The following is a 23,638-nucleotide window of genomic DNA, read 5'->3' as shown; positions in this document are numbered from 1 at the left end:
TTATGTGAATTATTTTTTCAAATGCCTACTTAGGACAGAAATACTTACTCAGTTCAGACCTAATTACTTAAATCAATGAAACTGTTAGGTATTTCTTTTGGCCAGACATCTATGGGAGAATTACTGAGTCACTAAATGCCCTGTGAACTGAGAACTTTTGGGAAGCTCTGGGTCAGGTCACAGATCTCCATTCTGGTGAATGAAGAACAGCCTGGAGGGCATTCTGGAACAGAGGCCCATGAGCCTGGCGGCAGGGAGGCTAATGAGAGCTTGCTGATGGGCTGGGGGTGGTCTGAGTAGGCAGTCATCATCAACATAGCCAGTGGGCAGGGCTTCAAGAGAAGTTTGGGTGGTACAGTGGACAGGATTTGGTGAGTGATATGAGAGTGTGGGTAAAGAATATAGGGTGCTTTCTGGGTTCCTAGTTTGGGTAATGAGGCTGTTGTGCCTTAATGGGAGGCTATAGAAAAGCTAGGGACAAGGTTCAAGGTACAGGTGATAATGAACTGAGTTTGGGACTGGCTCCATTTTAGGTGTCTCTAGGAGATCCAAGTGGCATGTGCACAGCTAGGTCTCGTGTGCAGCAGGAAGGCTAGGTTGGAGACAAATTTGAGAACCAGCCACTAGGAGGTAATGCAAGCCAGGGATGGGGCTGAAATTTCTTCTCTTCTAGCCCTAGTGTGAAGTGAGTGAAAGTGTGTATCTGTCTGTATATATCTCTAGTGGGGAGACAAGGCTGAGTTTACAGCTCTGAGGAGCATCAGCATTTGAAGAAGAGGAAAGGAGACTGAATGAATCATGAGAGCATTTGGAGGGCACCAAGGCTGCATGGTGGGATCCTGGAACGTCAGGGGGAACAGAGCAAGAGGGAAGGAGTAGTCCATGGTATCAGTAGGCTGCGGAGTGAAGTGTTCTGCTGCCTCCTGTTTTTGGTGACCTTGATGAAAACTGTTTCCAGGAAGTCATGGAAGTAGAGGGCAGACCACAGTGAGGGAGTTTGGAATGGCAGATGAGACAACAGGGGCAAAGAGAACTGAGGCTAAGAGAGGTCCTGGATCAAGGGAGGCGAGGCTTTATTTAGCTTAGGAGTTTTTATTTTTAATGGGAAGGAGTTGACTTGTTTCTGTGCTGCTAGGAAGGATCAATGGAATAGGCAGAGTTAAAGATGGAGTGAAGAATCTATAACTGATGGCTCGATGTGACAAGATCCTCAAGGAGCGGAAAAAGAAAGGGTGAGACAGAGGAGTGAGTCCCAGGTATGGGAAGAAGGAAGTACAAGGATGGTTACGAGTAGAGGAGATTGTTGTTAGGGGCAAGAAGGAAGCTTGGGGAGTCTACTGCAGATTGCCTCTATTCCCAGTGAGTCTGGAAACAAGGTCATAACCTGTCATCATCTGTGCTCAGGCCTCAAGCTGCAGAATAGGCAAGACAGCCACTGAGAAGAGAGATGAGACAGGAGTCCAGGCCACCCGGGCCACGTTTCTCCTAGGTATAGCACTGCTGTGCTCCTCTCGTGCCAAAAATCAGGAGTTTCCTGTGCAACATAATATAAGTTTTACTGTATTACAGTTTTCATTGCCTTTTAGTGTGTTAACCAAATAACTACAATATTGAATGCAACTTCTACTTTGTTTAACTGATTCTTCTCTTCATTTTTAGTTAGAAATCCTGTGTTCTGTCAACATTCTCCAGTTTATATTCATTGCCTTAAGACTGGACAAGATCATCCACTGGCCCTGGCTTGTATGTAACTTTTTAGATCCTTAAATAAATTTTTCCTTTTTATTATAAAAGTAATTCGTGCTCCTTACAGAAAACTTGGAAAAGACAGATAAGCATAAGTAATAGACTAATAAAATCACCCATAATCCCACCACTGGGAGATAACATGATTAATGTTTTTTATTTCCTTGTTTTATACAAATAGTTGGGATCATATTGTATGTATACTTTTATATCTGCTTATTTGTTTTAATATTATGTTATAAGCATTTTCCCATGTAATAAAATATCTTTATAAACATAACTTTTAAAGTTTAATTGATTCAAAATATTCTTCAAATGCAATAACCAAACCATCACCTGATTTCTAAAATAGAATATTTCATTTGTAGCTAGTATTTTATGATTTTAAATCATGCTGCAGTATATATTTTTATACAAAAAAGCCTTTGGCTTATTTTTTATTGTTTTCTTAGGAAATACTCCAGAAACACTATTACTGGGCTAGAGGGTGGGAACTTTTTAAGGTTTTTCAGTACATATACTGCACTGCCAACTTGTTTTTCGAAATGCTGTATCAATTTACATGCTGGCCATGAGTGGAGCCCTAAGTCATGCTTCTAAACTGTGACTTCAGTTAATGGTTTGGTTAAAATTAACTGTGGATAGATGGATGGATGGATGGATGGATGGATGGATGGATGGATGGATGGATGGAAGGAATGATAGGTAGATAGATAAGTGGTTATCTATAAACTGGAGAATACAGTATGGTTTCAACTTTTAAATGTATAGAAAGAAGATTAAGAACAAAGGCAGAAGAGTTCCACTGCCTCTGGGAGTTGAGTGAGGTCAAGCTAGTATTTTTCTTTTTATCTTATCTGGTGCTTGATGTATATTTTTGCATACAAGACATTCTCTGCATTAAACACCCTTTTTTAAAAAAAGAGTGAAAACTATAATACAAAAAGAAAATATTCATTTGGGGGCAGGGAAGAAAATAAGGGAACATAAATAGACTCCAGAGTTAAAGATTGGATTTATCACTTCTGCTCAAGTGTTTAATGAAACATTCATAATGAAAAATATTGTTCAGGCACCCAGTCTACATCTTCAGGGTGCTATATATGGAGAATGGTAATTGGTTTCAAACTGTCTCTGTTGTGGCATGGAGGAAACAAATCTAGACAAGATCACATTTTTAGTATAAGGTAAAAAAAACAAAAACAAGATGAGGAATTTTGGATGCTTTCTGCAAGTGAGCAGAGGGATGTCTCCACCCTCATCCCTGTGCAGATCCCAGTGCATAAAGCAGTGTGATTGCACCTTTACCTCAGTGAGCAAGAGACAGCAAATGAGGCTGTTGAGATCACTCACACTCCACCCATGAAGGGAGTTCCAATAAAGGAGAGGCTTGTCACAGATGTGCTGTAGAAGGGAGAAGACAGGCTGTGTGCGGGGGCCTTCCAGAAAACCTACAGTCAAGCTAGTGAGAAGGATTGAAACTCATGTACGAAATCAAATCATAGATAGAAAAGTAAAATGTAAAAGTATAGAACTGTTAGAAGAAAACATAGGACACAATCTTTGGGTCCAGCAGTTTGGCAAAGAGTGCTTATAATGGCAGCATTAATATGGTCCATAAAAGAAGAAATCATAAACTTGAACTTCCTCAAAATTAAAATGAAATGAACAAGAAGACAGGCCACAGACTGGGACGAAGTATATGCAAAGCACATATCAAAACACTGACGAGTACCTAAAACATACAAAGAACTCTTAAAAACTCAAAAATAGGAAAACAAACACCTAGTTTAAAAATTGGCAAAAGGCTTAACAGATAATTCACAAAGCAGATATACACATGGGGAATGAGCACAAGAAAAGACGCTCAACGTCATTACCCATCGGGGACAGGCAGGATGGTGTCCCCGGCACATTTATCAGAATGGTGAAACCCTAAAACACTGACAGGGCCAGGTGCGGGGAGGTGGGGGGATGGTGCGGAGGAACTGGGACGCTACTACGTTCCTGGCAGGAAGGCACAAGGGCACAGGCATTCTGGAAGACGGTTTGGCAGCTTCCGATACAGTTAAAGGTGCACTTGCCATGTGACCCAGTAGTCACTCTCCTGGGTGTTTACCCTAGAGAAACGAAAACAGCCAGCCATACTCCAGTGTTTGTAGCGGCCTCATCTGGGATAGCCAAACGCTGCAAACCACCTTCAGTGGACGTTGGGGAAGCAAACTGTAGTCGTCCAGGTGGTGGAATACCACTCGGCTGTGAAAGGGAGCCACCTGTGGACACAGGGAACGACGTGGATGAATCTCAGAGACATCATGCTGATCGCCAGAAGCCAGTCTGCAAAGGGTTGCACAGCGTGTGATTCCCCCTATGTACCTACCGTTCTAGCAAAGACAAAAGTATAGAGACAGAACAGATCATTGGTTGCCAGGGGTTATGGTGGAGTGAGGGTGTGACAATGGAAGGAGGGCAGCACCAGGGAGTTTTACAGGGTGGGAGAGCTCCTCTGTGTCCTGCCTGTGGCTGTGAGGATCTACACGTGAGTTCCAACTCATGGAACTGTAGGCCAGAGGAAGAAGGTCACATCACTGTACCATAATTAATCAAAGAAAAAGGGAGAACTGGGAGGCAGGGCAGGAGGCAGAAGAGATGACACAAGGGAGCCAGGCCAGGTGACGCCCCCAGGGCTTATCCTCTGGGCTTGCATGCGGGTGAGACAAGGTCTTTCTGGTAGGACAGCAACATACTCAGAACTCGCCTGGGCATGGTGGCAGGGATGGGGTAGCGTTGCGTGCCCAGCGTCAGCCTGCCAAGTTCACTAACCGAGTGGGGGTCCCTAGAAGCCCAGGCAGCTGAACTTTCTGGGGACCCTTCCCCAAGTGTGTTACCAGAGAACCTCCAGCAGGTTGTGGAAATGTTTCCTGAGAAGCGGGTATGGTGGGGTGTGATGCCAGTGAGCGGGGCAGAGCCTGAGTGAGTGTAGGAAGGAGGGAGGGAGGGACCTCAGGAAGAGCAGAGGCGTGGGGGCCGGATGCAGGGCTGTCCGGGAAGGAGGAGGGACTGGCTGACTGACGACGGAACATGTGTGTGCCCAGCATCAGGCCCTACAGCAAGCGGACCGTACCTTCTCTTTCCCGCGCTGTCAGCACGGCAGTCCTGGGAGGAGGGGCCGTCCTTATTCGGGCTGGCGCTGTCTTAACCGGAGAGACCCAGCAAGGTGTGGACACCGCCTTCCACCGGAAGCTGGGGTGGAAGCTCTAAAGAGCCTTCTTCTCCCCTCCTTGCCTCAGGTTGTGTGCGTTCCCCTGTGGATTCTCATGTCCTTCCTGTGCCTGGTGGTCCTCTACTACATCGTGTGGTCCGTCCTGTTCTTGCGCTCCATGGACGTGATTGCAGAGCAGCGCAGGACTCACATAACAATGGCCCTGAGCTGGATGACCATCGTCGTGCCTCTTCTCACTTTTGAGGTGAGCCTTCGACCTACGGGAATCCTCCCCAGCCCCTAAGGCCCACCCTTCCCTGCAACAGCCTCCTGCCTACCTGGAAAGGCAGCCTGCTATCCCTGGAACCTGCACCGAGAGCACGCCTCCAGGATAGGACGTCTGTCCAAGGAGAATGTCCTTTCTTTCTCTTGGGGGGCGGGCAGGGGCTGGCAGTGAGGAGTGCACCATTCCAGTGCTGATGCGTCTGTGTGTCTTGGGGTCCTACTTTTTGAAAGGGCGAGTTGGATATTGGGTTTCGTATTTGAGTTCTGTGGGGAATTCTAGAATGGCCCCAATGAGTCCTTTGAACGAACACGGGGAGGAGGAGTGTCCCATAATACTCCTGGGGCCGGAAACTGTTCAAGCGGAGGGACTTTTGCTTAACCCTAGAGAGGGATGTCAAAGCTCATCTCCTGGCAGCCCCCGAGGATGGGTGGTCTTCGGCCGAGACCCGAGGGGCTGACCTCTCCGCTTCTGACAGCTCACCGGGCGGGAGCCGTCTGAAGAGCTGCAGCCCACATAGTTGTCCATTTTCCGTCGTCGTGTCAGAAGGATCTTGACTGTGTCTCTCTCTTTAGATTCTGCTGGTTCACAAACTGGACGGCCACAACGCGTTCTCCTGTATACCCATCTTCGTGCCCCTGTGGCTCTCCTTGATCACACTGATGGCAACCACGTTCGGACAGAAGGGAGGAAACCACTGTACGTACTCGGCATGTCAGAAGCCCTTCACCTGTGTGTCTGCGGGGCTGCAGGGGTCCCCAAACTATGAAAGGATGAGCCTGAGGACTCTGAGTTAGAAGTTTATGTTGGAGATCAAGGGCTGAGGAAGTTCTAGGACCTTCCAAGGGAAGGGCGTGCCATCCCCTGGCCTGCGCCAAGGGTTTCCTCCAAGTGCTCCCTGCGATTTGAGGGAGGCACAAACAAGGCAAGCAGCCTCTCGCAGCTCCCCTTTCCTCCTCTGCAAAAGTGGGATCAAGATGCCTCTTTCCAGGGCTTGTGAGGAGTAGATGAAAAGTCCACGTCTCCCACCTGAACCCCGGGATCACCCTAGGGCCCCTTTGCCCTCCCCTCCCCCAAGTCCTTGCTGAAGTCAGTGAGTGTTGTCAGGTACACCTTGTGTGCCCTCTCTTCCTCTCCACCTGCATGCAGCGCCACACAGTTTTGAAACCATCTGTAAGGAGGGTCTCTTCCTCACGAGGCTGTGAGCTCTATCACATGGAACCCTAGAGCACTGCCCTTCTGGAAGCCAGTGGGTTGGGAGCAGTGCCTAGACTGCATCCCAGGCCGTGCTTGCTGCTTGCGCCCCGGAGGGCCAGCACGGAGCCCACGGTTGGGTGGTGCACAGAGAAGAGGGGCAGGCCTCGGGGTGGCCCCTGGCCTGGACCAACACCTGCCTGCCGCCTTCCCAGATTCCACAGGCTGACAGAAATCCTCTTCTTGGAGGACACTCTTTGTCACCCCAGAGCTTATCCTGGGCATGGAGGATTAGCGGAAGACGGCGTGATCCAGGCACCACAGGCATTTGAGACTCACTAGGGCAGTGGTTCTCGAACTTGAGCACCCAGCAGGATCCCCAAAAGCAAGGAAAAGCGGGCGGCCTCGGCCCACGCCAGCCCAACCCACAGTTTCTGATTCAGGAGGTCAGGACTGGGACCCGAGAATGGCATCCTGAACAAGGCCCTGGGGATGGTGCTGCTGCTGGTCTGGGAACCCCACTTTGAGGACCCCGGAGCTAGAGGTTGTACTTTGGCCCCTTATTGGGTTGAGGCCCTGTTGAGTCTTGGTTTCTGAGCTCCCTGTAGAAAATGGACTTCTTTTGCAGGAAAGAAAGGTAATGCAAAAGTCACTTGGGCCTAGCGTGTGAAAAAGAAAATTCTTATTTTCCAGGGTGGTTTGGTATTCGCAAAGATTTCTGTCAGTTTCTGCTTGAAATCTTCCCATTTTTGCGAGAGTACGGAAACATTTCCTATGATCTCCATCATGAAGATAATGAAGAAACTGAAGAAACCCCAGTTCCGGAACCTCCTAAAATTGCTCCTATGTTTCGAAAGAAGACCAGGGTAGTCATCACGCAGAGCCCTGGAAAGTATGTGCTGCCCCCTCCCAAATTAAACATCGAAATGCCCGATTAAATGCCGCCTCGGGGGACAGCACGTAAGTGGACTGGGACGCACACTCTCTCCACCTCCCTCTGCCACCTCTTCACCCACAGCCCAGCCCCAGAAGTGGAGCTGGGCCTCCCTCGAGGTACGTCCATCTCACGCCTTGTTTGCATCCAACGCCTATCAGCCACTCAGCACGAAGGGACGCGGAGGTGGCAGGTGACTGGCCAGGGTGTGTGTCAGCGGACCTGGCTGCCAGGGAGAGTGGGAGAGGGAGCAAGGATTTATATCCGTCTGGGTGGGAGGCTGAGGCGGTCCCTGGTCCCCGTCGGAGCCAGGGTGGTGGCGGGCTGACGAGCCCCGCAGAAGGGACATCTCTCTCCATGGCTGGTTTCCAAAGTGCTAAAAGTTCTGATCCAACGTGTTGTTCCAAAATGTATTTTCCCACAGGGCCAGCCCCCATGTGCAGCTTCCAGTTGTCCCGGTCTTGGCGTAGTCAGTAGGAACTGTAACGATGTCTCTAAGGCACCGGGTGGGTGTTGACACACAGCACAGTCCTCCTTTTTCCTATTGCTACCGTGGAAGTCGTTTCTCTTTGGGCACCCTGACAGCAGTTTTTAATAGCCTCACGGGTGCGCCCTGTCTAATGGAGTCACTCCATGCCTGTATAGTATTTATACAAATATTTTAGCATCGTAATACACGGTGTTAACTCCTAGTTCTGTACAGTCTACTCTGTTAAAGTATTTTTTTACAAGCTTGTGCTGCAGACGAGGAGGTGTTCTGCTGCAGAAGGAGAAGCCGGCGGCACGCCTGCCCCACCCCAGCGGGCTGCCACACCTTCACGGGACATTGCCCTTGCCGCCCTGGAATTCCTCCGGGAACCCCATAGCCACTACTGCCAGGACAGCCACAGCAAGCAAGGAAGCAAGCAAGAGGTGGTTCGCGCTTCTCTGACGTTCTGGGAATAGTGACTGGCCGAAAACCCATAAGGCGCTGCTGGACGCCGGGACACTGGAGGATGTTGCCCAGAGCAGAAATGGCGTCCGTGTTAAGGCTCGAGCTTTCTGTCTGCCAGCAACCAGGAGGCTTTAGACGAGGCGCGATGCTTTCACACGTGAGTGCGGATTCTCCAGGCACCGCGGGTACAGCCGTGAGTCACACGCTACAGGGGTGATAGCCTCCTGCCTGAAAACAAATCGGTCATTCATTTAAAAGCGGGCAAAAGGGGGCATCGATCTACTCCGCCGGGAGAGGGGTGTGCAGTGTTAACGTGGGCAGCTGCTCGCCGGCCCAAGTCGGCTTCAGTCCAGTGCAGCACATGCAGGCTCCGCCCTGCAGCAGGCCTCCAGGGAGCCTGTTCTGCTTGGGGTGAGGGGGAAAGGAAAGGTGTAGCTTTACCTGCTCCGTGTGTAAAAAGTGTAGCTAAATCCACTATTTTTACTCTCTTAAGCTGTCCAATAAACTGGCTCTTCATTTTACACGGGCACCCTGTGCATGTCCTTTTGCTGGTGGTCCGGGAAAGCGGAACTGTTCTCAGCCAGAGCAAAGGGAATCTCTAGCTGCCACAGGCCGCGGAGGCTGGCGGGGCTGGGGGAACATCAACGTCATCGAGCTCGTGCCCAGAATCAAGTGGGGGAGTTTGTGGACAGGTGGCCCCGTTTGTGGGCACAGCGTGTGACACACAGGCTGCTTTGGATGGACGCCTCTCCCTTGCCCTGCCAGCACCTCACCTGACAGGAAGGATGGCAGAGATGGAACGTGGGGCCCACACCTGCACGCATCTCTCTGGAGATGTCGGCTAGGGAAAATAGAATGTGCGTGAAGGCCTGTGGCCAGATGCCCTGTCACGGTGTGACCACGAAGGCCCAGGGTGTAGAAGGGTGTCTCAGCTTGGCGGGTCGGGGGGCAGGGCCCGTAGGAGTGCAGGCTGTGGGGAGGTGGGAAGAAGGCCGCCATCTGCCTTTGGCTGCCTCCTGCCCAGCACTAAGGGTGTGTTAGGAACATCTCTGTAGAGGACATCCCAGGGTGGTGACAGTATTCAAAGCATGGTGTGGCTGCGCCCGGAACCACAGGGACCATGCTAGACTTGATTCCGTGCTTGAAAGCATCAATCCCGTGCTGTGGGATGTGGGCCAGCATCCCCATCAGTGGGCCCTGACTTCTTTAGTCAGTGCTGTGCGGTGGCTCTGCCTGGCCCCAAGACCTCTAGGAGAAGTAGACAAGGAGACAGTTCACGATCTGCGCCTATGGAATAGCAGGTCACTGGAAACACTAATGTGTTCCAACGTCCTCTTTCCCATCTAGAGGACTCTGCGTGGACCAGAAGGTTGACATGCTGACAGGTCACTCGTCTGGCCTGGCCTGGCCCTTCATTCGATCATGCACTGGCTGTGTTGTGATGTCACCCCAAGCAGCCTGAGCCCCTTTGTGATGCCTGGAGCTGCGTTATTACCAGGGGGTGCTGCTGGCTGCGCCACACCCCCGGGCTCACATGACCGAAGGACGAGCGAGCATCACTTCTCACTTCTCCTGGTGAGATGTGAGGAAAGTAGCACCGGGGGCTGGGGGCACAGCTCCCAATGGTGCCTTTTCCTCCAGAAGTAAGTCTCCCCCAAGGCATGCAGAGAAGGACCACCATCCAGCAGAGCCGTCCTGTGCCTGGGTCGACCCGATGTCCACTGGGCGCCCTGACATCAGGCCGCTGCTTGAAGAAACTGCTTTCTGAGCTCCGGCCGAAGAGCCTTTGTTGAGATGGCCGTGCCCTGTGTATGACATCCCATCAATGGGAGACAGAATCTCCTCTCCCTCCCCTTCCAACAAAAGCTGTGGAGGACCGTCCACAGCAATCAGTTTGCGTCCCTTGGGTGGGATGATGGTGGCACTTGTGTAGGGAGCAGTGAAAAGCTGTTTCAAAAGGAGATGCTGGGCTGGGCGCGGTGGCTCGCGCCTGTAATCCTAGCCATCTGGGAGGCCGAGATGGGTGGATCGCTCAAGGTCAGGAGTTTGAGACCAGCCTGAACGAGACCCCGTCTCTACTAAGAACAGAGATTAAAATTATCTGGACAACTAAAAATCTATATAGAAAAAATTAGCCGGGCATGGTGGCGCATGCCTGTAGTCCCAGCTACTCGGGAGGCTGAGGCAGGAGGATCGCTGAAGCCCAGGAGTTTGAGGTTGCTGTGAGCTAGGCTGATGCCACGGCACTCACTCTAGCCCGGGCAACAGAGTGAGACTCTGTCTCCAAAAAAAAAATAAATAAATAAATAAAAGGAGATGCTGGAAAGGAATGTCCGCGACAAAGGCTTTGAGACACATGGTACGGAGCGCTTCTCCGCCAGCTAAGCCTCTACGGCTTCAGCAAAAGGTGTCAGGACATTCACCCCTCCCTCTGCCTTGCCAACTTTTTCACTGGAGAAAGAGCAAGTCTGTGTCGTGAGCAAGGAAGCAGACGAGAAACCTCGTGAAGGCCTGAGACAGTGGGCTCTGGGGTCAGGTCGGGTGAAAGTCCCAGGACTGCCGCATGAAAATCGAGCGACCTGGGGTGGGGCACGGAGCCATTCCTGTGCCTGCTTCCCCCTCTGGGTGGTGGTGACATTACCTAAGTAAGAATTCACATGGGGAAAGGGCTGAGAAGGGTGCCAGCCCGTGTCTAGGGCATAAAAGACCAGGGCTGTTAAGTCCTCCTACCTGCACGTCCTCCTCCTCTGGAGGAAAAGAATGTCACCTGGCAGTTGATGTGTCCCCATGACTCCACAGTGCTCTAATCTGTAACAGAGGAAGGTGTGGGCATCTGTTCCCGTTAAAATATCAGCGTCCGCCTGGCTGGCATCTGGGTAGGAGCTAAACCGAGAGCATTTAAGGGAGCCTGCCGAAGGTGACATAGACGCGCCTGCTTACCTTGGTCCGTGGGCCCCTGGTACGGAAGAGCCAGTGCCCTGGTCTCCCAGCCAGGGGTTAATTCTCTTGCCAGCCGACACTCCACTAGAAGCACTCAGAATCTTCTTCTCTCCCAGGCTGCAACTTCAAAGTCCCTTTGCCTTGGCCGTGTGCACTTCCTAGTTTGCCATTTTTAAGCACTTTCCAAGGGTGAAAATGCTTTCTTTGCAGTCAGGTACACCCCTCAGATGTTTTTTGCTTTTCTGATAAAGGCTTCAGTGTAACAGCCCTCCCGGGCCTGATGCAGGTCCCCAGCAGATACTCAAGCAGGCTCTGGGTTTTATTAAGCCCCTCAGACATCCCATCCTGCCTCCACTCATTAAAATTTACCTTGAAATGCTCGGCAAGTACAAAGACTGAGTGTCGGTGGCCAGGCGTTCACAGTGACCCCGTGTTCCTGGCTATCCAGACACAATTCCCTGTCATCGTGGTGCCTTTCTACAGCAGGATCTTCACCTTACATACAGATTAGATCAAGTCTCACTTGTGAATGGGCTAAAATTGCCCTAAGGGTTAGATGTGGAGGTGAGAGACACTGCCAACGAGTCCTGTGGGTTTGGGGCTTTCACTCTACTGGGTGCTAGATGGCGTCTGGGTTACAGGATTTATGTTGGACTTTTATGCCAGGTTCTAGGTCTGGTGACCTCTTCTTTCTTTCTTCCTTCATCGCCCCACTCCTCTTTTCCTTCATTCTTTTTGTTTTCTTGGAGCCCAACATTTAAAGGATGTCATGTTTCAACTTAGGCAGCAACTGTGGTCGCTTGGGGCGTCTAACTTAGAGCACATGCTGTCACCAGTGACCCTCTATAAAGTGTGGTTTGTCTGAATGATCACAGGACATCAACTTTCAAGTTCTTTCTGTAGCCATAGTTGGGTGTAGAGACTAACAGAGCTCTGAAATCAGGTCGTGGAGAGAGCCCAGACACCGATGCACCAGAACCCAGCGGTAGCCCTCGCCTTTATTTCTACTTTGACAGCAGGTAGAGAGTCCTGTGAGAAGTGGGGAGAGTCGACGAGAGAATGAAAACATGGACATGGATTAATCCAGAGCCTAGCGATGGTCTGCAGGGGGATCTCCCAGTCTCGGCCTGCCCAGTTATAAACCGGTTCTCATTAACTAATGGGTGCCTATCTCCTTTCCGAGATGCATCATTTGTGAGCGCCTTAACTTTCAGGAAGTACAATTTTCTCATCTCTTTCTTGGACTCACATATGCCTACTGATCCTGAATCACGCAGAGATCCCGCTGCTTACAAACCTCTTTCCTAAAAATGTACAGCCCTGTGGTCCTTGCTCACGTGTACAATCTATATGGAAAGATGCAGATTTGCAAAATGTGATCGTGAGTTATTTTCTTTTCCAGAAAACTTAGCGATATTTTTCGTTGTCATGACTGGGCTGTTGCTCCTGGTTTCTAATAGGTAGAAAGGAGCCAGGGATGCTGCCAAGCAGCCTACGATGCCCAGGACACCGCCCCCAGTGCAAAGAATGGGCCAGCCCCAAAGGGCAGCAGTGCCATCCGCGGGAGAGAGACCTGCCTGAGAGCGTAACCTGCGGCCCCACCTCTCTCACCTTTCCTCACCCTTCCACTAGATACCGTGCACACGGACTCAGTTTCCCAGGCAGGACTGAGAGAAAACAATCCATCCTCCCTCTCCCAGATGTAAACAGCAATCAAGAAGTTCAGGGAAATGTGGTGATGAGGTCAGGTAAACCTGACGGTTCAGGTAGCCCTGCTGATGGAATCAGGGCCACCGATAGGCACTTGGCTTCACAGAGGTATTGGGCTCTTGAAGACACAGGATTTGAAGGTTCGAACGTCTTAACAGCTCTCATGAAGCAGCGAAATTGCAGGTGACAGAGGATCACCCCCGTTTCCTTGTTCTTAGCTACATTTCTTAATTTTAAATTCTCAGCTTTGTCTCAAATTCTTAAACTCTCACATGCTTAACCCACCAGCTAAATTTAAAACCGAGTTTGCAGAAGAACAGTGCCAAGCCCTCGGACCAAACCTGGCTTAGCTGCTTGCTGGGACCGACCCTCCCTGCTACTCTGGTGAGTGAGCTCTCTGTGGAAGGAAACCAATCTGGGCTTGCTGTGACCCTTCCCGAGGAGAGGCCTTGCAATGACTCAAAGCTCCACCTGCTGGCAGGTGGCCCTGGGTACAGGCCACAGTCTCCCTCTTTTCCACATACACAGCCCTCCTGCAACACAATCAGGTTCTTTGCCCTAAGGACACAGTACAGAGTACTGGGTTCAGGTTCACAGCGTTTAGACAGGGGAGAGCCTCAGAAACGGCCGAGGGAGGGAAGGCCTCGTATTGCCAGAGAGACACACCGCAGACCAGGCCCTGGCAGTCAGGGCCAGTAGCTGCCTCACTGGGGCCCTGTGCCAACCCCAGAGCCTCTTCCCTCCTGGAGCGACCCTCCTCTGAGCTTACTCTCCTGGAGCACCACAACTGCCTCGGCACCTCTGGCCTCCTGATGGCGCTGGCGTCCGGTCATCGCAGGGAGAGGCACTCACTCACGGGGTTGAGAGGAGACCTGGGTGACATGCATTGCCAGGCTGGCAGGAAGGAAGCCCTGTGGACAGGCCCCGGGGTAGCCACGTGCCAACCTCCACCTCTCCTGCCCCAGGTGAATGGGCAGAACCAGCGGGTACTTGGAACAAGCCAGTCACAAGTTCCTGAATCCCCTGAGCCCGCCTTCGGGATTATGCCCCAAAGTAGGCTCTTCGGCCCGCTGGGGAAGAAAGCACTGGGGGAGTGGGGGCGCAGCCTTTCATTTTCCTACCTGCCCTGTGACTCAGGCATCTACCAGGGTGCTCCAGGCAGCCTGTGAGGGCTTGCGGACCGAGGCCCAAAGCCCTACACTCTTACCCTCCCTGCTCGATCCCAGTGACTCCACCTCCCTGCTTGAGTGAGGGTGAGGCCCACAGGCGAGGCGGCAGGGAACCGGGGTGACCAGTGGTAAGCACTTAGCCAGAGGATAGAGGCAGGAGGCGAAGCTGAAGGTGTGCCACCCCTGGATCAGGGCGAGAAGTTGGCCCTGAGATGTTCAGCCCATGCTCTGGTCGACAGAAGCCCCCCTAGCTAGAGAAAGGAGGGCTTCTGTCCAGCATATCCGAGTTAGCCCGCTCGCATGTCCAGCACTCTGGGCTCCTCAGTGGGGAGGTGAGACAGGGCACCTCACAGGCATTTTGGGGAAGGCAGAAATGAATATTCCCCGGATGGCCAGCACCTAAGCCTGTAAGGGCACAACCTTTTCACATGGACCTTTCTCACTGGTCCTTTTCCAATATGTGTCCCACATCTTCTTGCTGCCATGCGTAGGCACTATGTGGAGCGCTTACTCTCTCCATCATGGCCTGGGACTTTCAGGACACAGGTACGGGGTGTCCTGGGTGATGACGGCTCGCAGATCCCCCCAGTGGCCACTGTGACGTGAGTGTGGAGGCCGAAGATCAGCCCGGGTGCAGGACCCCTCTATCGGTTGCTGCCATGCTACCCTCGGGGGCTGCCTGGTTTCAAACCCACATTCAGAAATGCCGTGAGGACTCAGCATGACATCGCACATAGACGTCACTAAATGACAGCTGCCCTTTACTCTGGAAAGGTGCTGTGTCCCAGCTGCCTGCCAGATGAGGACAGGGAGCAGTGGAATCACCGCACCAGGGAGCCTGGAAGCGCACAGGAGGAGAAAGTGTGCACCAGCAGCGGATCACAGGCTGCAGAGGGCCTGTGGAGGGGCAGGGGAAGAACCCCTTGGCTGTCAGGGAGAAAGGGTGATGCAGATGGGCCCACTCACAAATCTCCCCAAGAATGGGGTGGGTAGAGGTGGGTGAGTGGAGCGCAGGTGCAAGCAAGGCTACGTCTACCAGCCAGGGAGCCCCACTCTGTCCCCTGATGGCGGGTGGTCACATCTGCCTCACCTGTTGGTCCAGATCCAATAGCTGGTGGAGGTCAAGGGGATCTCTCGGGAGCCACTGACAGATGGATGAAGCAAAGACTGACAGAATTGAAGGAGACAATCCCACAATACCCCCTGCTGTGGACTGCATTTTGTCTCCTCCCCCCGTGCATATGCTGAAGTCCTAACCCCCAGTGAGACTATATTTGGAATTGGAGCCATTAGGGAGTTAAGGAAGGTGAAATGAAGTCATAAGGGTGGAATGCCATTCCCACAGGACTGGTGTCCTTAAAAAGAGGAGACACACCAGATACCTCTCTTTTCCTGCACTCTCATAGACGAGAGGCCACCTGAGAAGACACAGTGAGAAGACAGCTGTCAGCAAAACAGGAAGGGCAGCCTTATCAGGAACTGAATCGCCTGGTTCTATCGGCCTCCAGAACCCTGAGAAGGTCAATTTCTGTTGTTTAAGCTACCCAGTCTGTGGTCCTTTGTTAGGGCAGCCCTAGCACACAGATTCACCTCGTTTTCAGTACTGGACAGAACAACGAGACAGAAGATCAGTGCAGGAATAGAAGACTCGAACAACACAGTAAAATAACTCGGTCTAACAGACATCTAAACAACACTCCACCCAACAACAGCAGAATCAATGCTCTTCTCAAGCGTACATGCAACTTTCTCCAGGATATGTTCCTTTCTCCATGTGTTACACCGTACAACGCCTCTGAACAAACTTTAAAGGATTCAACAGCACTGAACTCATACAACGTGTGCTCTCTGACCAAAACGGAATGAAATTGGAAACCAATCACAGAAGGCAACGTGGGGAATTTGCAAAAATACAGAAATTATGCAATACATTCCTCAATAATTGAATTAGTTTGCCAGGGCTGCCACAGAAAATGCTACTGATGGGGTAGCTTCAACATCAGAAACTTATTTTCTCACACTTGTGGAGGCGGGCACTCTTAACACTGAGGTGCCAGTAGGGCTGCTTTCTCCTGAGGCCTCTCTCCTTGGCTTGCAGGGGCTGTCCCCGTGCTGCCTCTTCTCACGCTGGTCGTCCCTCTGTGCATACACATCCGTGCTGTCTCTTTTTATGTGTCCTAAACTCCTGTGTTGATGAGGACACCAGTCAGATTGGATTAAGGCCCTCATTTAAACTTCATTACCTCTTCAAAGGCCCTCTCTCCAAATACACTCACATCCTGAGGTACTGGGCACTAGGAGTTCAGTGTATAACAATAACCAACGGGTCAGAGGAGTGAGCACAACAGAAACTAGAAAATTCTTTGAAATGAACAGAAACAAAAATGCAACATAACAACAGTTACTGGATGAAGCAGCAGCAGCACTGAGAAATAGGGAGCTGTACCCGCCTACTTAAAAAAGCACAAGGCTCTCGAATCAATAACCTAATGTTCAACATTTAGAAACTAGAAAGAGCAAACCAATGCAAAACAAGCACAAAGAAGGAAATAATAGAGAAGGAACAAATGAAATAGAACAAAACACAATAGAGGAAATGGATGCGACCAAAATTTGTTCTTGGAAAAGGTCAACGACATGGACCCACCTTCAGCTGGACTGACCAAGAAAAACGAAAGGAGACTAAGATTCATGTCGTCACTCTGAAGGGCGACATACCGTACCATTACAGTTCTAAGACAGTCAGCAGAAGGCAGAAGGATAGAGATAATAAAAGGATCAGTGATTGACAGGGCCTCATGGGGAAGGGAGGAAGAGTTGAATAGGTGAAGGCAGGTGATTTTTTAGGTCAATGAAAGGATTCTGAATGACACTGTAATTGTGGATACCTGATATTATGCATTTGTCAAAGCCCATTGAGCTTTACAGCACAAAGGGTGAACCTTAATGCATGCACACTTAAAACACACATTAAAAAAAAAAAAACTCATGCAGAGGTCGAGCACAGAGGCTCACACTTGTAATCCTAGCACTCTGGGAGGCCAAGGCAGGAGGACTGCTTGAACTCAGAAGTTTGAGACCAGCATGAGCAAGAGCGAGAACCTATCTCTACTAAAAATAGAAAAATTAGCTACTGCACACCTATACTCCCAGCTACTCGGGAGGCTGAGGCAGGAGGATCACTGGAGCCCAGGAGTTTGAGGTTGCTGTGAGCTATGACGATGCCACTGCACTCTCACTGGGGTGACAGAGTGAGATTCGGTCTCACAAAAAAGAAAAAATCATGCAGGAATTCAGAGGAATGCCAGGGAGAAATGCAGTCTGCCAGAGGAATCTAAGTGCACTACAAATGTATGAAACAACCTCAGTGGAGGGGATGGGGGAAAAGGTGCTGACCTAAGTAGCTTTGGAAGTGAGTAGAGTCTGTAAGACTAAAGGCACAGGGAACTACACAACCACCGCATTCTCGCTCAAAAAGCTGCTGACCATGAGGGCAACAATTCTGCCATGAAGTTAACGACCACCAAGTTGACAATTCTGATACTGCTATTCAGGTATACCTGAAGTGAAAAAGTGTGAAAATGGACAGTGGGTGCTGGGAGGCAGCTTTCTCAGTGTGGAAGTGGGAGTTTACTTACAGGCAAGGCGAAGAGGCACATGTAATGAGGAGGCTCTTCAGTATGAATTCATGTTTAGCCTAATGTAGACAGGGGTGGTTACACATAGAAATATTTATAAATGTGTGCTGTACACAGCGGGTAGTACAAGTACATATATTTCTTTCTCTATCAGCTGAGAGGGTCTAGGAGCAATGACACCCCAGTAGCAATGAGGAGCAATGGCACCCAGATGTTGGTTTCTAAAAACATTCTGCAACAAAAGGAACCAGGAATCCAAAACCAAATGGATGATACTAGGACTGGGGCAGAAAATATACAATATGAGCCTGGAACACCTTGGAGTACTGGAAAGTAAGGAGGGAGTAAGACGCACGCGCGTGTGCACACACACACACACACACACACACACACACACACACTCTTTAAGGGTATGTCAAAGAGACAGAGGAGCTAACAGAGAGGATGTCCCAATGGCCAATGTTGAAACAATTAGAGCAACAAGTTCAATAAAACAGTATTGGCTTATAATCAAAAGTATTAAACAAATATCTTTTATTCCAAACTGGGAGAAGTGGTTAAATAAGTGAATGAGAACGGACAATCTTAACTTGCACAAGAATTCAAACTAATTTAAGTGGATACTCCTCCCGCAAGAAGGTGAGGCTCAACTCACCACTCCTTCGGTGTGGTCTGAGCACAGTGACATCCTTCCTCAAGTACAGTGTGGAAAGGGGAACTCAAAGAGTGGATTTACAGTATAGAAACCTGACGGACACTACCTCGGCCAGATGATCAAGGTCAACCTCAAGAGTGATAAGTCAAGTACATAATAGGTTCCCTTGATATGACCTGATGAGAAGGGCACAACACTTCTGTGGTCTTCCTCCCCCAAGCCCATGATAACCTGAGGCTAATCATGAGAAAAGCATCAGACAGAGCCCAGCTGAGGGGCATCCTACAATATACCTGACCAGTACTCCTCAAAACCATCAAGGTCATCAAACAAGGAACTTCTGAAAAACTGTCAGAGCCGAGAGGAGCCTAAGAAGACATGGCAACTGAATGGAGTGTAGTATCCTGCCTGGGATCCTGGAACAGTACAAAAGGGCATTAGACATTAAAAACAGGCAATCTGAATAAAGTGTGAACTTTAGTTAATAATTTTCAATATTAGCTCATTAATTGTAACACACGTACCATACTGACGTTCCATATTAGTAACGGGGAACTGGGTGTGGGGTATATGGGCACTCTCTGTGCCAGCTTGGCAGTTTTCCTATAAACCTAAAACTGCTCAAAATAAAGTCTGCGGAAACTTGTAAAAATTGAAGGGTTGCAAGAAAACGTTGAAGGGTCATGAATATCTTTAAAAAGGACAAAAATGGAAACCAAACACAAGCGCAAAGCACTAGGGCAATGTGAAGCCAAAATTCCTGAACTGTCCTCAACTCTGTCCTGCCCCACTCAGCCTCCAAATCCAGCCTCTAGCCCTGGCCAGTGCCTCTGGAGTCCATCCGCCTTCCCACCACAACAGGACTCTCTTCCCCGGGTAAAGGTTATGCACAGAGGCTGGGGCTCATTTCCCTCTCTTCACAGACAGGTAGTATTTTTGTAGCTGGCTTGACAGAAATCTCAGCCCCTGGGCCTCTACCCTGCTGGATCCACAGCCAAGGCCCCCAGCACCCACACAGACTGCAGTAGCCTTGGGGGCCAGTCGGAGAAACTGAGGGTCTCCCAGAGGATGGGCATTAGGGCAGGCTGCTTTCTACCGAGAGGAGAGTGTAGCACACCAGAGGGCCACACAGGACAATGGGGACCAAGGCACCAGCTCCCCACCATTTTGGGCCTTATCATCCTCACCTCCCCCACAGCTATGGCTGTTTCCATCTGCTATGGGCAAGGGGTCCACAGGGGACGACTAAGCCAGGGCGCTTGTGAGCAGCTGCCTCACCTCTGACAGAGAGCCCATCACACCCAGGATTCTACAGAGCTTGGAGATCACTCCTTTCCTTCTAAGAAGCAGCAGCACATGCTCTAGTATGTCCCAAGACAAAAGCTACCCCCTCCACTGAGGGAGGGTGGGGCTAGCAGCCCTCCCCCTGAACTGCCTGTCTCTTTTGGGAGGAGCCTACCATCTCTGGAGGCAAGACTCTGGCACAAGCACATGTTCACCTCTGCTGGAGCATTTTAACCACAGCCCACAGCCCCTCTGGGGGCCCTTGACACAAAGACACAGCGGGTTGAGCTGGCTCTACCATCTCTGCTTCAGCTGGGTCAGGGTGGTAGCTGGGACTCTGGGCACTTTTGTGCACTGGAGGACAATGACTCCTTCCACTGCTGAGATAAGAAGGTATCAGCAGCTTGTGCCTCCCACAGCTACCTGCTACTACCAAGCTCATAAAGAGGGGCCCACCCCTTCTACCACAGGCTCACAGTGCATCCATCCTTCCCACCCTTCTTCTGCCTGAGCATGTTTCTGCAGCAGGAGATCACCTCACCCATCACTATCACAACCAGCACCTGAACTCAGGGATGCTTGAGGGCAAGTTTGTTAGCCTGGGGTCAATCTGGTCTCCCAGGACTCAAGAATGTTATCCAGGTGCCTGGGAACTGGATATTACCTAACCTAGTCCACCACCGCTGGTACCAGTCCATTCTCCTAGAGGTCTAAAGTCCAACTGACCCAAATTGCCACCAGCACCACAGTGGCTACCTATCTGGAGGAGCTGAAAGGTAGTGTACCTGTCCCCTCCTATACTGAGCAGCAAACAGCGTTCCCAGCAGAGGAGAACAGGTGAAATCCCAAAGCTATTTGTTTTCAGCTGAGGAAAGTGATTCCAGATGAGAAGGAACCAGCATAAGAACTCTGGCAATATGAAAATGCAGGCTCTTTTGACACCCCCAAAGGATCACACTAGCTTTGCAGGAATGGACTCTAACCAAAAGGAAATTTTGGGAATGTCACATATGGAATTCAAAATATGGCTTGCAAGCAAGGTCATTGGGATTGACGAGAAAGTTGAAGACCAACACAAAGACAGCACCACTAACAACAACAACAACATAAAAAAAAATCCAGGATGCAAATGAAAAATTCAATAATGAGATAGATATATTTTTTAAAAATAACAGAATATCTTTTTTTCCTTTGCATAGATGCCCGGTAATAGGAATGCTGGGTCGTATGCTAGTTCTACTTTTAGCTGCTTGAGGTATCTCCATATTATTTTATACATCTGCACTCAATTCACAATTACAAACATGTGGAAAAAACCCAAGTGCCCATCAACACATGAGTGGATTAATAAAATGTGGTGCATGTAGACCATAGAGTTCTACTCAGCCACAAAAATTTATGGTGGTCTAGTACCTCTTGTATTATCCTGAATAGAGCTGGAACCCTTTCTACTAAGTGAAGTATCACAAGAATGGAAAAACAAGCACCACATAAACTCACCATCAAACTGGTATTAACTGATCAATACTTAAGTGCACATATGTTAGTAACTTTCATCAGGTATTGGGCAGGTGGGAGGGGGTGGGGTTGGGGTATACTGACACCTAACAGGTGCGGTGCACACCTTCTGGGGGATGGACATGCTTGAAGATCTGACTCGGGTGGGGCAAAGGCAATATATGTAACCTAAACATTTGTAACCCTGTAATATGCTGATATAAAAAAATAACAAAATATCTGGAAATCAAAGACTCATTTAGGGAATTTGAAAATATAGTGGAAATTTTTTTTTTTTTATTTCAGCTCTTCATGGGGGTACAAAAGCTCAGGTTATATGCATTGTTTGTGTCCTGCCCATCCCCCTGAGTCAGAGCCTCAAGCGTGTCCATTCTCCAGACAGTGCGCCTGGCATTCACCTTGTAGTCATACCTCCGTCCCCTCCCCCCCCACCTCCCCGAGTCAGCACCTTCAAGCATGACCATTCCCCAGACGGTGTGCAATGCACTCATCATGTAGGCATACATCCATCCCCTCCCCCCACCCCCCCTCTCAGTCTGATATCAAATTGGTATCCTTCCCCGATGTGCATTTAGGTGATGATCAGGGAAACCAATTTTCTGGTGAGTACATGTGATGCTTGTTTTTCCATTCTTTGGATACTTCACTTAATAGAATGGGTTCCAGCTCTCTCCCGGAGAACCAAAGAGATGTCGTATCATCGTTATTTCTTATAGCTGAGTAATACTCCATGGTATACATATACCACAGTTTACTAATCCATTCATGGATTGATGGGCACTAGGGTTGTTTCCACATCTTTGCAATTGTGAATTGTGCTGCTATAAACATTCGGGTACAGGTGTCTTTGTTATAGTATGACTTTTGTTCTTCTGGGTAGATGCCCAATAATGGGATTGCTGGATCGAATGGTAGGTCTACTTGAATCTGTTTAAGGTATCTCCATAATGCTTTCCACAGGGGTTGCACTAGTTTGCATTCCCACCAGCAGTGTATGAGTGTTCCTGTCTCTCCACATCCACGCCAACATGTGTTGTTTTGGGATTTTTTGATACAGGCCATTCTCACCGGAGTTAAGTAGTATCTCATTGTGGTTTTGATTTGCATTTCCCTGATGACTAGGGATTCTGAGCATTTTTTCATATGTTTGTTAGCCATTCTTATATCTTCTTTTGCAAAATTTCTATTCATGTCATTTGCCCACTTTTTGATAGGATTGTTTGATTTTTTCTTGCTGATTTTCCTAAATAGATTCTTGTTATCAGTCTTTTATCTGATGTGTAGTATGCGAAAATTTTTTCCCATTCTGTAGGCTGTCTGTTTATTTTCCTGCCTGTTTCTTTGGCTGTGCAGAAGCTTTTTAATTTGATCAGGTCCCATTCGTTTATTTTTGTTGCTGTGATTGCCTTAGGGGTTTTCTTCATAAATTCTCTCCCTAGGCCAATGTCTGTAAGAGTCTTTCCTACATTTTCTTCTAGAATTCTAATCGTTTCCCATTTAAGGTTTAAATCTGTTATCCACCGTGATTTGATTTTTGTGAGAGGTGAAATCTGTGGGTCCTGTTTCAGTCTTCTACATGGCTATCCAGTTCTCCCAGCACCATTTATTGATTAGGGATTCTTGTCCCCAGAGTATGTTTTTGTCTATTTTGTCAAAGATTAGATGGCTATGTGAGGATGGTTTTATACTTGGATTTTCTGTTCTGTTCCACTGGTCTGCGTCCCTGCCCTTGTGCCAATACCAGGCAGTTTTAAGAACCACAGCCTTGTAGCATAGTTTGAAGTCTGGCAAATTAATACCTCCCATTTTATTTCTATTGCTTAAAATTGCTTTTGTTATATGGGGTCTTCTCTGATTCCATACAAAGTGTATAATTATTTTTTCTAAATCTGTGAAAAATGATGTTGGTAATTTAATAGGAATTGCATTGAATCTATAGATTACTTTGGGTAGTATAGACATTTTAACAATGTTGATTCTTCCAATCCATGAGCATGGTATGGTTTTCTACCTATTTACATGTTCTGCAATTTCCTTCCTTAGAGCTTCATAGTTCTCTCTATAGAGGTCCTTTACCTCTTTAGTTAAATATATTCCTAGATATTTTATTTTCTTTGTTGCTATTTTGAAGGGTATTGAGTCCTTAATTTGATTCTCCGATTGCATGTTATTGGCATATATGAATGCCTCTGATTTGTGTGTATTGATTTTGTAACCTGATACTTTACTGAATTCATTAATTAATTCCTGGAGTCTCTATTAATAAAATAAAAAGTTGGTTCTTTGAAAAGATAAATAAAATAGACACACCACTGGCTAGACTAACCAAGAGCAGAAAAGAAAAATCTCTAATAACTTCCATCAGGAACTTGGAAGGAGAAATCACGACCGATGCCACAGAGATACATGACATCATCTATGAATTTTACAA

General features: G+C 49.0%; 1 protein-coding gene across 2 annotated transcripts in view; it reads left to right on the top strand.

Annotated features, from left to right (window-relative positions):
* The window catches only part of TMEM185A (transmembrane protein 185A), a 35,907-nt gene extending 27,088 nt beyond the window's left edge, over positions 1-8,819 (top strand). For both annotated transcript variants that reach the window (XM_045537979.1, XM_045537978.1), the window contains 4 exons: positions 1,660-1,743; positions 5,037-5,213; positions 5,807-5,930; positions 7,119-8,819. In XM_045537979.1, the coding sequence (XP_045393935.1) occupies positions 1,660-1,743; positions 5,037-5,213; positions 5,807-5,930; positions 7,119-7,363 (630 nt within the window). In that variant the 3' untranslated portion in view covers positions 7,364-8,819. The remainder of the gene's footprint in view (positions 1-1,659; positions 1,744-5,036; positions 5,214-5,806; positions 5,931-7,118) is intronic.
* The last annotated feature ends 14,819 nt before the right edge of the window (positions 8,820-23,638 follow it).

The sequence above is a fragment of the Lemur catta genome, chromosome X, assembly GCF_020740605.2.
Source record: "Lemur catta isolate mLemCat1 chromosome X, mLemCat1.pri, whole genome shotgun sequence".
NCBI lineage: Eukaryota > Metazoa > Chordata > Mammalia > Primates > Lemuridae > Lemur > Lemur catta.
Note: the sequence above shows the minus strand (reverse complement) of the source record. Positions and strands in the feature narration are given on the sequence as shown.